General features: G+C 45.4%; 1 protein-coding gene across 1 annotated transcript in view; it reads left to right on the top strand.

The window, feature by feature from the left end:
• The window catches only part of ERCC3 (ERCC excision repair 3, TFIIH core complex helicase subunit), a 36,370-nt gene that overhangs the window by 10,357 nt on the left and 12,062 nt on the right, over positions 1–13,951 (top strand). The window contains exons 9-12 of the mRNA XM_012462330.2: positions 3,589–3,773; positions 4,841–5,043; positions 10,524–10,620; positions 11,785–11,902. Coding sequence (XP_012317753.1) covers positions 3,589–3,773; positions 4,841–5,043; positions 10,524–10,620; positions 11,785–11,902 — 603 coding nt within the window. The remainder of the gene's footprint in view (positions 1–3,588; positions 3,774–4,840; positions 5,044–10,523; positions 10,621–11,784; positions 11,903–13,951) is intronic.

Below are 13,951 nucleotides of genomic sequence, written 5' to 3'. Positions count from 1 at the left end.
CCACCCTGGCTGCTGTGCTGGGAATAGACTGAGGAAAGCAAGACGGAAGCGGTGAAGTGGGTTTGTGGAATTCCAGTAAGAAGTGTGGACCAGTAAGGATGAAAGTATGATCCAACTCTGGATTTGCAGTGAAGCTTTTAATTCACAGGTCAAATGGGGGATCAGAGAGAGAAATCAGGAATGACACTAAGGTTTTTGGCTCAAACAAAGGGAAGATAGAGTGGGCAATGCTATCAGAGATGGGGAACGCTGTCAAAGGAGCTGGTCTGGAAGGTGACTATCAGAAGTAGGGCTTTAGATGTATGAATTTGAGTTTCCTGTTAGGTATTTAGGCAATGGCAAAAAGGTAAAGAAATGGGCAAAAGAAACCGACAGACATTTCACCAAAAAAGGCATTACATGTGTCAAAGAAGCACCTGAAAAAATATTCACCCTTATTAGCCATCAGGGAACTGTAAATTAAACCTACTGCAGGATGCTCCTATATGCCAATTAGAGTGGCCAGAATAAAAAATACTGATGTGCCAGTGCTGATGAGGTCACAGAACAGCTGAACTGTCACACATTCCTGGAGGGATGGATAGCAAAGTGTATGGTCACTGTGGAAAACAGTTTATCAGTTTATTGTAAAATTACCACATGACCCAGCAGTCCCATTCCTGGGTATCCTAGATAAATGAAAATAGGCTTACGCAAAGTCCTGTACACGAATGTTCATGGCAGCTGTGTTCATAATATCCAAAACCCAAGTGGTCATCAGTGGGTGTCTGGATAAACAAGCTGTGGTACATCCATGCACTGGAACACTACTCAGACATGAAAAAGAACAAACACTTCGTGTTGCAACTTGGATGAATCTCAAAAGCATGGTGCTGTGTGAAAGAAGCCAGTCTCAAAAGCTTCCGTAGTGTATATTTATACAACAGTGACAATATAGTGTGCTGGCCAGCAGATCAGTGGTTGCCAGAAGTGGGATGTCAGAGAGGGATGACTCTAAAAGGACAGCATGGGGGAGTTTTTTGGGGTGATGTCTGTATCTGTAACTTGATTGTGGTGCTGGTTACAAAAATGTAAATGTGTTAAAATGCATAGAGCTAACCGCTCCCCCCACAATCAGTTTTACTGTGATAATTTAAAAACTAAAAAGAAAAAAAGATTAAGGGGAAGGGTGGGTATGGGATCTGCTAGGATTGAAAATTGATGATACAGAGATTCACTACCCGCAAAGGAGTTTGGAACTGTTCTGCTGTTCTGTAACAGTTTGGTTGGAAGCTGCGTTCAGGGCTTGATGCATTCTGTCTGACTGTATGTTTGGTATACGTTCTTGTTTTTCTTTAACCCAATCCTCAGGTCCCAGCTTCTAGTGGGCAGCAGCACAGGTTTGGGATTGGTTATCTGATGACAGGTACAAACAGGTGCACCCTACACTCACGTATGTGTGTGAATTTGTCTCTCTCTCATCTAGTTCACTGGATGAGTTAGTCCTTGGTTGAGTTGTGGAGTGAAACAAACGAGCTCTAAGGGATTTTTGAGTACAGGCCCCGTAAGCCCAGTGGCCTGGCCATGCTCATTGTCCCAGAGAGCAAATGTTAAATGAGGGAATGCTAGTAAACAGAGTAAGTCTTCTGACTGTCCAACGTCTGTGTCGGGTTAGGTGGCGTGATCAGTCTTTGAGATTTATCTCAAAGGGTAAAGATCGCTCTGCTGTTTCACAGATTTTTCAAAAGGAGCTCTGTTAGATCTTTTTATTAATGAGATTCGTATTATGGTACTTGTGTATATTAAGCGCTTCCTGTGTGTTAGGCAAGGTGCCAGTTTCATTATTTCTACAGGTATTTATTGAGAACCTGCTAAGTCCAGGCACTGTACTTGGCCCTGGAGACAAAGTGGGAGGACAGCCAAGTAACCACACAAATAAATGCCAAAGGACCACCATGGCATAATGTTTAGTGACACAAGCCACACACAAAAGCGTATACTATGATTTCATTTGTGTAAAATTCAGAAAGGAGGCAAACCCCTCTCTGATGACAGAGATCAGAGGAGTGGTTCCCTTAAGGGAGAGTACTAGTTATTGACAGGAGGGGTCAGGGGAGAGACCTCTGGGTGACTGATGCTCCATATCCTGATCTAGGTGGTTCCACAGCTGCATGTCTCTGTAAAAATGGATTGAGTAGTACATTGTGAGTTATTCACCTGTGACAGCTGTCAGGGCTGTAGGAGAGTATAATAGAGGGGTGTGATGGGCTCATGGGTGTCCAGGCAGAGTCCTGACTGCCTTGTCCTTGCCTTGGGTCATTATGTCCCCCAGTGCCGCCTCCCTGGGGCCCACACTGGGTTGATGTTGCCATTGCCTTGACTACCATTTCCCTCTTAACATGGGGAGCTTGGTCTGGGCTTCTTGCTACTGTTTTTTGGAGCCATCCCAGTCTTTCCTTAGAGATAACCTTGAGCTGATTTTGCTTGTTTTTTTGTGTAGTGTTTGTGTGCATGTGTGTGTGTTTGCATGTGATGGTGTGTGCAAACCATGTAGCTGTAAAACTAAACATTCACTTAGACCACCCTCTTATTTCACTGTTAATGTCATTGTGTTTTGGTGCATTCAGGCCTCTTTTTCCTTATTGTGTCTGTTTATTTCTGAAATGTCATTAGCCCTACTTTCAATTATATGGCGAGATAAGCATGACCCAAACATTTTAACCTTCCTTCAGAGTATCAGAATTGTTAAAAGGTGAGCCCATGGAAACCTATAAATTAGGTCTTTTAAAAATGAACATCTCATACCTATTTATGTGTTTATTTTATTTGATAAATCAGAGAGAATTATAATATTCAAAAGAAAGGAAGAAAAAGGAAGTTGCTGGTTGACAAAGTGATTGAATTGGTAAAGTTTGGAGAGGGGAGTTTCCTAAGGTGGGCCGGGGTGCTTGGGCAGAGCAGTGCCTGGAGTTCATCACTCCCCTGGGCTTGACCTTCTCCCCGGTTTCTGGGAAGATGGTGGGAAGCTGAGCAGAGCTGGCTTCTTTCATTTCTTTCTCCCCCTAGATCACCAGCTGTCTTTTCAATAACCTGGGTACAGGTTTTAGGGAAAAATTCCTTGCGTAATTGAGAGCTGAATGGTATTGTAAGTATTGCAGGTGTGTTTCAAATTGCCATCTGCACTTCTACTGTTAACTGTTGTGAGGGGAATGTTGGGGTCCATCAACTTGGAGCTTCCTTAAGTCCATTTTCGCTTGTTCTCCTTTTCATTTTCTTTTGGACAGGTCTAAAAGTGATGGTGAAGCATTTGCCTAGTCATTCTTGTCTAGAGCCAGCTTCTGTGGTCCTGAAACCTGAGGGTTAGCTCAGGTGGTATCATAAGCCAGTGTTAAGTGGCACAGCTATTAGTATTTTAAAAAGTGACAATGTGGGCTGGGTGTGGTGGCTCATACCTGTAATCCCAGCACTTTGGGAGGCCAAAGCAGGATTGCTTGAGGCCAGGAGTTTAAGACCAGCCCAGGCAACATAGTGAGACCCCCATCTCTACAAAAAATATTAAAAAGAAAAAAAAGAAAAGTGACAATGTGAATGCTCCCATTATTTCCTCAGCCAGGATGTTCCGAAGGGTGCTCACCATCGTGCAGGCCCACTGTAAGCTGGGCTTGACTGCAACCCTCGTCCGGGAAGATGACAAAATTGTGGACTTAAATTTTCTGATTGGGCCTAAGCTCTACGAAGCCAACTGGATGGAGCTGCAGAATAATGGCTACATCGCCAAAGTCCAGTGTGCTGAGGTAGCTCGTCTGGGCTGGGGGCACCTGGGACAGGGCCTCATCCCATGGGCAGGGGAGTGATCAGGTTGACTCCTCATGGGCAGGCATAGGTCAGGACTTAGGCTAACCTGCTACTACCTCATGTAGGATTGTCAGTTACCCTGTGGGTGGGTGGTACTAGACCCACTTCCCCATATCCTCTACCTTGACACGTATCTCACATATCTCTAAATTTGAGATGATTCTTTTTCCTAGCCACTGGGTTTACCAGTCATGGATTTCTGTGGGTGAGGCTTAGAGTTTGGGGCACAGGGATGAATGAAGGCCCCTGATACCACAGTGCTGCCTGGGAGCCTGGCAGCAAAGAGCTTTGCTCTGATGGCCCCAAGCGCCTGACTGACATGCTCCTGGCCCTGCTGGGAAGTATGTGCATAGGTGGCAGTACTCGGTAGCAGTGCTGACTTGTGTGTGGCCATGTGGCCTAAACAGAGGAATTGCTGGCACTCCCAATTGAGAATCTGGTTTCCCTCACTTGGAGCTGGTGTGAAAATAACTCCCTGGATATGATTGCATTGATTAAGCAGTTGACATGTGAAAGTGTCTGGTTCAACAGGAGGTATTAGGTTGGGTTTAGTTTTGTATATGCATTTATTTTTAGTTGTATTTATATGTAATTCACATACCATTGGTTTGGGGTTTTGTTTTTGAGACAGGGTCTCACTCTGTCACCCAGGCTGGAGTGCAGCAGCGTGATCTCCGCCCACTGCAACCTCTGCCTCCTGGGTTCAAATGGTTCTCCTGCCTTAGCCTCTCGCATAGCTGGAATTACAGACATGCACCACCACACCTAGCTAATTTTTGTATTTTTAGTAGAGAGGGTTTCACCATGTTGGCCAGGCTGGTCTTGAACTCCTGGCCTCAAGTGATCTGCCTGCCTTGGACTCCCGAAGTGCTGGGATTACAGGCATGAGCCACTGCACCTGGCTGGTTTTTTAAAAGTAATTCTGCTAAGAGAAAGGGCTTCAAAAGTTTTTAATTGTGTAATGTTTAAACTTGTAAGATGACCCCTGTTTCTTACTGCATCACAGGTTTGGTGCCCTATGTCTCCTGAATTTTACCGGGAATATGTGGCAATCAAAACCAAGAAACGAATCTTGCTGTACACCATGAACCCCAACAAATTTAGAGCTTGCCAGTTTCTGATCAAGTTTCATGAAAGGAGGAATGACAAGATTATTGTCTTTGCTGACAATGTGTTTGCCCTGAAGGAATATGCCATTCGACTGAACAAGTAAGAGCCGAAAACTTGGAGCATCCTTCAGGCCAGTTCCTCTTCCCCATTGAGAGTGCAGAAGGTGCCTGTTGTGTGCTTTTTTCCCTGAGGAACTTCTTGGGATCCAGAGATCTCTTTCTGTGGCCCTGATCTCAGAAACCAGGGAAGACTTAAAAGCAGGTGGTTGGAGTCAGAGGTTAGAGCATAAAGAAAAGAGGGGCCTGGTCATCCTGAGCCCAAAGAACAGGGAACAGAGAGTTGGACTGAGCTGCATGGGGCCCTGTGGAAGATCTGGGCTCCAAAGGTGGGTGGGAGTTGGCATTTGGAGCTTTGGACTTCGTGAGCTCTGTAGGTGGAGAGAAGGCCAGACTGGATGGTTTAGGGACTAGGAGGGCAAGACAGGCTGGGCCAGCATCCCACGTATGGACTGGCATCTGGAAGGAGCTTCTTAGAAATGCTCACTCCGCATCCTCATCAACCCGTGGCTCCACCCAGATATCTGTGCTTAAAACCTGGCTCTTGTGAATCTCTGCCAAGTAAGGAGGAAGAGACCTGTGCTTGCTTCTACAGTAACACAGGATTTCAGGCGCTGTAAGTGTTGCAGAAGGCCAGGCCCTCTGTGGAGACAGGCCAAACTGTGTGCTACGTGTACTATACATATGTTTTATTTAATCCTCACTTCAGCCATATGAGATGTTGTTCCCATTGTATAGAAGGAAAAACAAAGGCGTAGAACGATTAAATTTCTCAAGTTTCTAAAATTATACCTTTCCTTAATTTAGAAAGACTTTGTAATCCAAGTCAACATTTAGACTATTATGAAAAACAGCAATCAATTCCTTGCTTCTGTTTTCCCACCCACAATTACTGTTTCTTGAAGACCACCACCTTCAACTCTTCTTTGTTGTTTACTTTCATATTTCTTTCTTTCTTTTTTTTTTTTGGAGATGGGGTCTCACTCTGTCTCAAGCTGTACTGTGGTGGCGTAATAACGGCTCACTGCAGCCTTGACCTCCTGGGCTCAGTGAATCCTTCCATCTCAGCCTCCCAAGTAGCTGGGTCTACAGGCACACACCACCACACCCAGCTAATTTTTGTATTTTTTGTAGAGATGGGGTTTTGCTGTGTTGCCCAGGCTGATCTCAGACTCCTGGGCTCAAGCGATCCTCCTGCCTTGGCCTCCCAAAGTGCTGGGATTAATTACAGTCATGAGGCACTGCGCCTGGCCTGCCTTCATCTTTCTAAGTAATAGCTTATGTAGTAATTTCTTGATTATGAGTTGTAGAAATTGCCTATTAACTTCCTACTGTAGGAGTTGAGGGTTTGACTCTCTTACATACACCACTCTCCCTACTCCTGTGTCCTCTCCTACCATTCTCCCAATATGGGAATAGCAGAAGTTGGAGGTTACATTAATATTCAGTGTTACATTATTTTGACTGTGTAAGTATCATTTAGAGATAACCATATAGTGTCATTGTTCAGGCGAAGCTGTGGAGTGTGCTATTACGTTTTCTTTTTTGTAAATACTTGTTTGCCTTGGAGTTAATAATTGCCTCGTCATTGCTTTTGCTTGTTTTTTTGTACATTTAATAGTTATTCCTCTCCAAACTCTTCACATAACCGTAAACTCAGTAGGGTCAGGTAATTTCTTAGTTTCCTTTTTTCTGTTTCCCTTGTGGGATCCCCACCAGCATGCCATCCCTCAGCTGTGTTCTGGCCTGCTTGCTGTCTAGGACTAGAGACGCCACCAGTTATTATGGGGTTTCCCTTGGATATCACCCCATGAATTCTCTAGGCCTTTTTCTTGTGTAGCGACCCCCATTGCCCACCCTCAAGTCTCCACTCTCTTGACTCATTTTGATGGAGCACATGTTCCAGTAGATTCCTGTGAGAAGGAATGTAGGAGGGGAAGCTTTGGAGACTTCACCTGTTTGCAGATGTCTTTACCTGACTTTACACTTGATCGGTAGTTTGGCAGGTTCACAGAACTAACGTTGGAGCTTCTAGTGCGGCAGCTCGGAAGTCTGATGCCCTTTGCTTCCTCTCAGTGTGTTGTCTGCTATGGTGGCTGTGTGTTTTCCTTCCCTTGAATACTGGTAGGATTTGGAAATTTCAAAATGATGCTCCTAATGTTTTTTCTTTCATTGTGATGGGCGCTCAGTAGGCCCTTTCTGTCTGGAAACTCGTGTCCTTCAGTCCTCAGAATTTCTATTTTTTGTTGTTAATCACCTCTGTGTTCTCTCTTTTTAGAATCTTGACTGGTCAGATGTTAGATACACTGAACAGCTTCTCCTGTTTGCTTGCCTTTTTTCTATTTTTTTTATGCTTTGTCTTCTAACCCTTCTATTGAGACTTGTTAATTTCTGAGAGTTCTTTCCTGGTAACTGTTCTTGTTTTGTGAATAGTGTCTTCTCTGAGGCTATGAAAGCTTTTGAAGCTTCCTTCTGTTCCCCGCGCTGTTTCTTTTCTTCATTTTTTTTTTGTCTTGATTGTTTTTACCAGCCCGTCAAGTCCTTCTGAGTTTTGGTAATCCTTGGCTGGATTTTCTTGCTTAAAGTCAGTCACTAAAAAGCTGGTAGGCCTTTCTGTATGGCTCAGTGGGTTTGCCAGCTTGTGGACCCCACCAGAGTGACTGGGCAGGGACCTGGATATTTCTTCACGAGATTGCCAAATGCCAGTATCTCTAGGACTTTTTTCTTGGGCTGGACAGTTTCTTCAGAGAGGACTTTTCCAGTCTTTTGGGCAATACCTTGTGTTAGGGGAGGAGGAGGGCTAGTGGCATCTTCGCATTCAGTCTCGCCTTTGCCCTCAACTCTGCCTGGTGTCCCTGGAAAGTAAGCCTCCAGTGCTCCACCAGCAGAGGCAGCCTGCCTGTGCCAGCCTGGCCTGACTGCTCCTTGCACTCATATGCTGCCAGTCATCCTGCGCACCTCCCCACCTTCTCAGGCAACTGGTGATGAGTTTCTGATCCCTCCTGCTTCCCACAAAGGACAGCGACGGGTGTCGTATAGCTCTTCTCTCCTGCCGGCTGCAGCTTCAGCTTTCTCTAGTCTGTTAGCTCAGGTTCTGTGCCTGTATCATTCTGCTTTTCAGCTTCTGAAATGTTACCCACTTCTCTCATCTGCTGTTATTTCTTCTCCTGTTTTCTTTGTGGGTTTGTGTTCTTTGCTGTCACATTAGTGCCAGTTTGAGCAGGGCAATGAGACAGTGCCTATATTTACTGTGTCATATTTAAGAGCCATCTTCCCTTGCCATCCTTCCTCCCACAGCAAAGCTCCTCCACAGTCTTCTGAGCCTCATTCCAGGGGCCTCCCCCACCTAAATTTGCAGCACTCCTGAGGCTTGTTCCTTGGCCACAGCCTCCCGAGCATCTGCTTGAGCAGGGATGTTAATTTGCCTGGCACTGTCGACTTCGAGCCAGTCTGGCACAGTGAAGGGCAGCAGATTGTGGCTGTCTCCTGTGTACTAGAATGATCATTACAGTGTGTACTTCTTACCTTTTTTTGTGCCTCTGGCCTTTAAATGTATGAAGTAGTTTTTTTCCTTCTTGGTTTTCTCGCTTCTAAAATGATTCTGTGGGCCGGGCGCAGTGTCTCATGCCTATAATCGCAGCACTTTGGGAAGCCAAGGCAGAAAGATCACTTGAGCCCAGGAGTTCAAGACCAGCCTGGGCAATATAGTGAGACCCCATCCTTTAAAAACAGATGTGATCCTGTGGCTCCTGGGCATTGCTCCATTCTTAGCTTGTGTGTGGTGGGGATTCTCCATGCTTTTGGCTCCTCCCCACCTTCATAAGAAAGGCATCAGTATCACCAAAGCACTTTGCAAGAGAGACTTAGGGTTATGTGGCAGTATCATGGGCAGAGCCTCGTCTTTAGGATCAGACAGACTGGATGTGGGAAAGTTGTTTACCTCTGAACTCCTTTTGTGCTTTGGTCACATGGAACTACTGCCACCCAGTGTTACCCTGGCCCTCGTGTCCCTTGATGGTGGGTGATGGATTCTTATGCCTGGCAGCTTGTAAGTGTTCAGTAAAGGTGAAGTTCTCCCCTTGGAGAATGGTTATCCTTCTATTTCAGCTGTATGGGGGAACTTTAGAAACCGAGGGCTCCCCACTTTGCAAGTAGTTTTTCCTGGTGATGGGAGAGGAGAAAACCACCTACAAACCTGGGTATTAAGAGTCAGGCTGTTCTGATGAGTGGGGCTTCCTAACTTTTTTCACAGCATGACATGCATAGAAAATGATAAACTTCTGTGGTGGTCAGGACATTCTGGTTTCCAGGCAAGGCAGCTTGTGTCTGGGCACTGCCCTGGGTGCTGATGGGCCTGGGCAGTGGAGCAGCCACTCCCAGGTTCCACCTGTTCAGGCTCCTGATCCTTGGTTTTCCACACGTAAATTGGGGCACGTGAAACCTGTCTTTTACAGTGCCGAGAAGACTTGGCAGGGCTGGCTGACTTTTTTTTTGAGACAGAGTCTCACTGTCGCCCAGGCTGGAGTGCAGTGGTGTGATCTAGGCTCGCTCCAACATCTGTCTCCCAGGTTCAAGCGATTCTCCTGCCTCGGACTCCCGAGTATCTGGGACTACAGGCACATGCTACCATGCCCGGCTATTTTTTGTATTTTTAGTAATTAGGTCTCACCTCATTGGCTAGGTTGGTCTCAAACTCCTGACCTCAGGTGATCCACCTGCCAAAGTGCTGGCATTACAGGCGTGAGCCACCGCGCCTGGCCTGGATTTTTTTTTTCATGTAGTACTCAGCTCGGTATTCTTGGTGTTCGTAGGCCCTGCATACCTGTAGCTTGTCCTCATTGTCTTTGTTTTATCATTATCATCACGGTTGTTATGATCCTTGGGAAGCTACAAAAAGTGTCCACCATCACATTCCAAGACAAAAGGAGGGAGTGTGACATTCCCAGTGCTATGGGATAATAACCCGTGAGTTCATTAATAGGGTTGTGCCCTTTGGCAGGGAGCTAGAAATTAGAGAATTTTTTAAAACTCAGTGTTACGGGAAGTCAGCACAGAAATGGCTGAAGGATGCTTTTCTCCTTTCTGCTCATCTCTTGGAGTATGCGTGTGTCATTGGCAGACAGTCGCTTCCTGCCTTTTTCTGGAAATAGCAGTGCTTTCTTTGTCACTCTTCTTGGGCTTCATGAAATCTGGAGATTCTCCTTGTATAGGCTCTGTGCTGAGAGAGAGAGGTTGAAGCAGGAAAAAGCATAATCCAAAAAGAAAACGAAAAAGAAGGGAATCCCGAAGAGGATGGTGGGCCTAAACCTAGAATCAGTGGGGAAGGCTGGGGGATGCTGGGGGGTGGTTGGCGGGTGGTATGTCTGTAGCCTGTCATTTTTGTGGATGTAACGATATCCCTGCATGACAGAGGGCTTTCTACTTGAGAATAGCTTGCTTAATTCCTTTTCCCTTCTGATGTGTTTTCAAGATAACTGAGGCATTATTCTGTGGTCTTTCTAACACAGCTTCATTCTTCTCTAGACCCTATATCTACGGACCTACGTCTCAGGGGGAAAGGATGCAAATTCTCCAGAATTTCAAGCACAACCCGAAAATTAATACTATCTTCATATCCAAGGTTTGTATGGCATATAGGGTGGAGGTGAGGCCCCTAGCACTCTGGGGGCCTGGGGACCTGGGGGGTACGCTGTGATTCCTGGACAGTGAATTCATGTCTGCTGAAGGAACTTCTCATGTATGTTTTCATTTTCCACGTGTCCAGGGATAGGAGATACCGCCTGGGGTTAGCAGACTAAGAATTTGCATGCGTCATGAATAATCTGTAAAGGCTCTTTGACTGAGGTTTTTCCCAATTCTTTTTGGGATATAGGAGTTTTAAGGAAATACTTATTTTAAGAAATAATACTTATTTTAATAAGACTTATTTTAATAAGTATTATGTATTAAGAAATATTTTAAGAAATAAGAATTTCCTTGTTTATAAAAGAAACAAAAGTTCATTTTCTACTCTGGCAGAAGTAGGCATTCAGATGAAGTTCTCTTTACGAGTTGGAGATCCTGTGTGTCACAGCAGCCTTTGTCCTGGTTCCTGGTGTCCCTTGATGATGGGTGATGGATGTCAGCACAGACTTGCACAGGCCCAGCTCAGGGATGGTTACTTGCAATCAGAAGCTGTAGCCCCATGGTTTAGAATAGTCATTCAGATTAAGACAGTCCCAAAGCCCAAAAGAAATGAGATTTTATGTGATTGTGGCTGGGCACATAAGCACCAAACTTTCATGTCTCTGGCTGGGAACCTCGATGTTTAGAACCCCAGAGCTGAGGAGTCCACCTGCAGTCAGAATCCCATATGGGGCAGTCGCTCCTCGCAGGTCACATCCCACATGTGCTGCTGGTGTCAATGGATGCCAGGTAAGAGTACAGATGGTTTTGCGGAAACATATTTCTGTAGCCAGAAAAGTGAATGACTCAGAGTCAGTCTCTGTTGAAGCGCCCTCTCATCTCTGGGCTCCTGGCACCCAGCAGCACTCTTTTGAGTGTCCCTGAGACGTGGTATTATTCTTTAGGATGGCTCTCCGGAGAACTCACACAAGTCCTGGAGACCCAGAGATGCCTTTCTGAGGTTCATTGCTTCACCTCTCTGCCTGCATCAGATAGACCCTGGTACAAAGAGGAGAAGGAGTGATTATGTTTCTAAATTATCTATACAACTTACTTAAATTCTGGGTCAGTTGACTTTTTTTCCCTTCATATATAAAGTCCTTCCTATTCGTTTCTGTAGGTAGGTGACACATCGTTTGATCTGCCAGAAGCAAATGTTCTCATTCAGATCTCATCCCATGGTGGCTCCAGGCGTCAGGAAGCCCAAAGGCTAGGGCGGGTGCTTCGAGCTAAAAAAGGTAAAGTGGCCTTTCATCTTCTGTTGCAGGAGGTCTCCCCTCTTAAACCACTTAGGTTAGGAAGAGGATAGGGGTCAGCTGCCATTTACCCTGGGGCTAGATAGACTCTGGAGGAAGGGGATCCCAAAGCAAAGACCTAGATTCTTATGGCCCATCATTATTTCTTATGCCTTGAGGGTGAGTATGCATGCGCTTTCCCTGACAGCGGCCTGGAATCCACACTGATGTGCTCTATACACTGAGCAGGCTGTGTTGGTGGATGTTAAGAAGGAGCCAGGGCAAGGCAGTGTTTATAGGGTAGGTGTGGAAGGGAGAAAACAGAGCTGGGTCACCAGTATAAGAGGAGGAGCTGGAAGCTGCTTCTGGAGGATGCAGGGAAAGGTTTTGTAGGAGCTGCTTGGGCAGACAAAAATGGACACATCATTCATAACCTGTGCATAGTTCTGCCCTGGGAGCAGCTTGCAGCAGGGGCATGGCAAGCTCAGTGAGTGAGGAGGTGAAAACCTGCATTGCAAAGGCTTTTACTGAGGAGTCATGGCACCTCTGCTTGCTTACTGCAGTAAAAGGGCCCAGACCGCCATTGTGGGCATGGCAGGGACTGGCACTGTTGCTGAGAGTTGGCCATGTCTCTTATTGGGACCAGGGTGCATCCTGAGACGAGGACATAGACCCTATCCTCAAGGAATTTGCTTATCCAAGGAGGCACCTGGACTGCTAGGATGTTGGAAAGTGATAAGATTAGTGGTCGTGTTTTGGAATTGTACTGCATTCAGATGTGTTTAAGAAGCATCTAGTACCTTGTATTTAAAAGGGATATGAGGTAGATAGCATGGACTAGAAATAGCATGGACTTGAGCACCAGACCAACTGTGTCACTTTGGGCAAATTATTTGCTTCTCTGAGCCTTGGTTTTCCCATCCAAAGTGGGGCTGACAATCCTATCTTGCCAAGATTGCTGTGGGGATTGATCTTATAAATTATAAAATGCAGTGGGCTGGCTGGGCACAGTGGCTCACACCTATAATCCCAGCGCTTTGGGAAGCTGAGGTAGGAGCATAGCTTGAGCCCAGGAGTTTGAGACCATCTTGGGCAACATAGTGAGACCCCATCTCTACAAAAATAAAACTAGCTGGGCATGGTGGTGTGCACCTGTGGTTCCAGCTACTTGGGAGGCTAAGACAGTAGATTTTATAAACTGACAGGAATATGATTTACTAGCAAATGTGAACATAATTCATTACTTATTCCTTACTCTAATTTGAAAACTCCTTTATTTATTTATTTTGAGACAGAGTCCCGTTCTGTCACCCAGGCTGGAATGCAGTGGCACGATCTCGGCTCACTGCAACCTCTATCTACTGCAGCCTCCATTCTTCTGCCTCAGCCTTCTGAGTAGCTGGGACTACGGACATGCACCACCACACTCAGCTAATTTTTTTGTATTTTTAGTAAAGATGGGATTTTACCATGTTGGCCAGGCTCATCTCTAGTGATCGACCCACCTTGGCTTCCCAAAGTGCTGGGATTACAGGTGAGAGCCACCGTGCCCAGCCTTAAAAACTCCTTTAAGTATGAATAGAATTGTTTTCTGGCTCAAAACACTATTTAACATAAGATACTTGGCTCCTGTCTTTGCATCTCTGAGCTGTTGTAAAACTGAGAAATAATGAAATTCAAGGGCAGTATACTTAACCTACTGATGTTTGAACTACAAAGCAAAAATGTTCAGATTTTTCTGAAGGATCAAGTCTTTCAGGCCACAGAATTTTCTGTCCTAGTTTCTGTAATACAGTAGTCCCCCCTTATTTGCTTTCCACATTTAATTACCCGTGGTTACCTGTAGTCCAAAAATAGTAAATGGAAAATTCCAGAAATAAACAATTCTTAAGTTTTAAATTACACACTATTTTGAGTAGCACCCAGGACGTGAATTCTTCCTTTGCGCAGCATATTTATGCTTAAATGTTCCCTGTCCATTAGTCACTTAGTAACCATCTCAGTTCCCATGAACTGTCACTGTATCTCAGTACCTGTTTTCAAGTAACCCTT

This window comes from Aotus nancymaae, unplaced genomic scaffold, assembly GCF_030222135.1.
Source record: "Aotus nancymaae isolate 86718 unplaced genomic scaffold, 86718_ANA_hifiasm-v0.15.2.pri h1tg000029l, whole genome shotgun sequence".
NCBI classification, from domain to species: domain Eukaryota; kingdom Metazoa; phylum Chordata; class Mammalia; order Primates; family Aotidae; genus Aotus; species Aotus nancymaae.
This window is presented reverse-complemented; position numbering and strand designations above follow the sequence as displayed.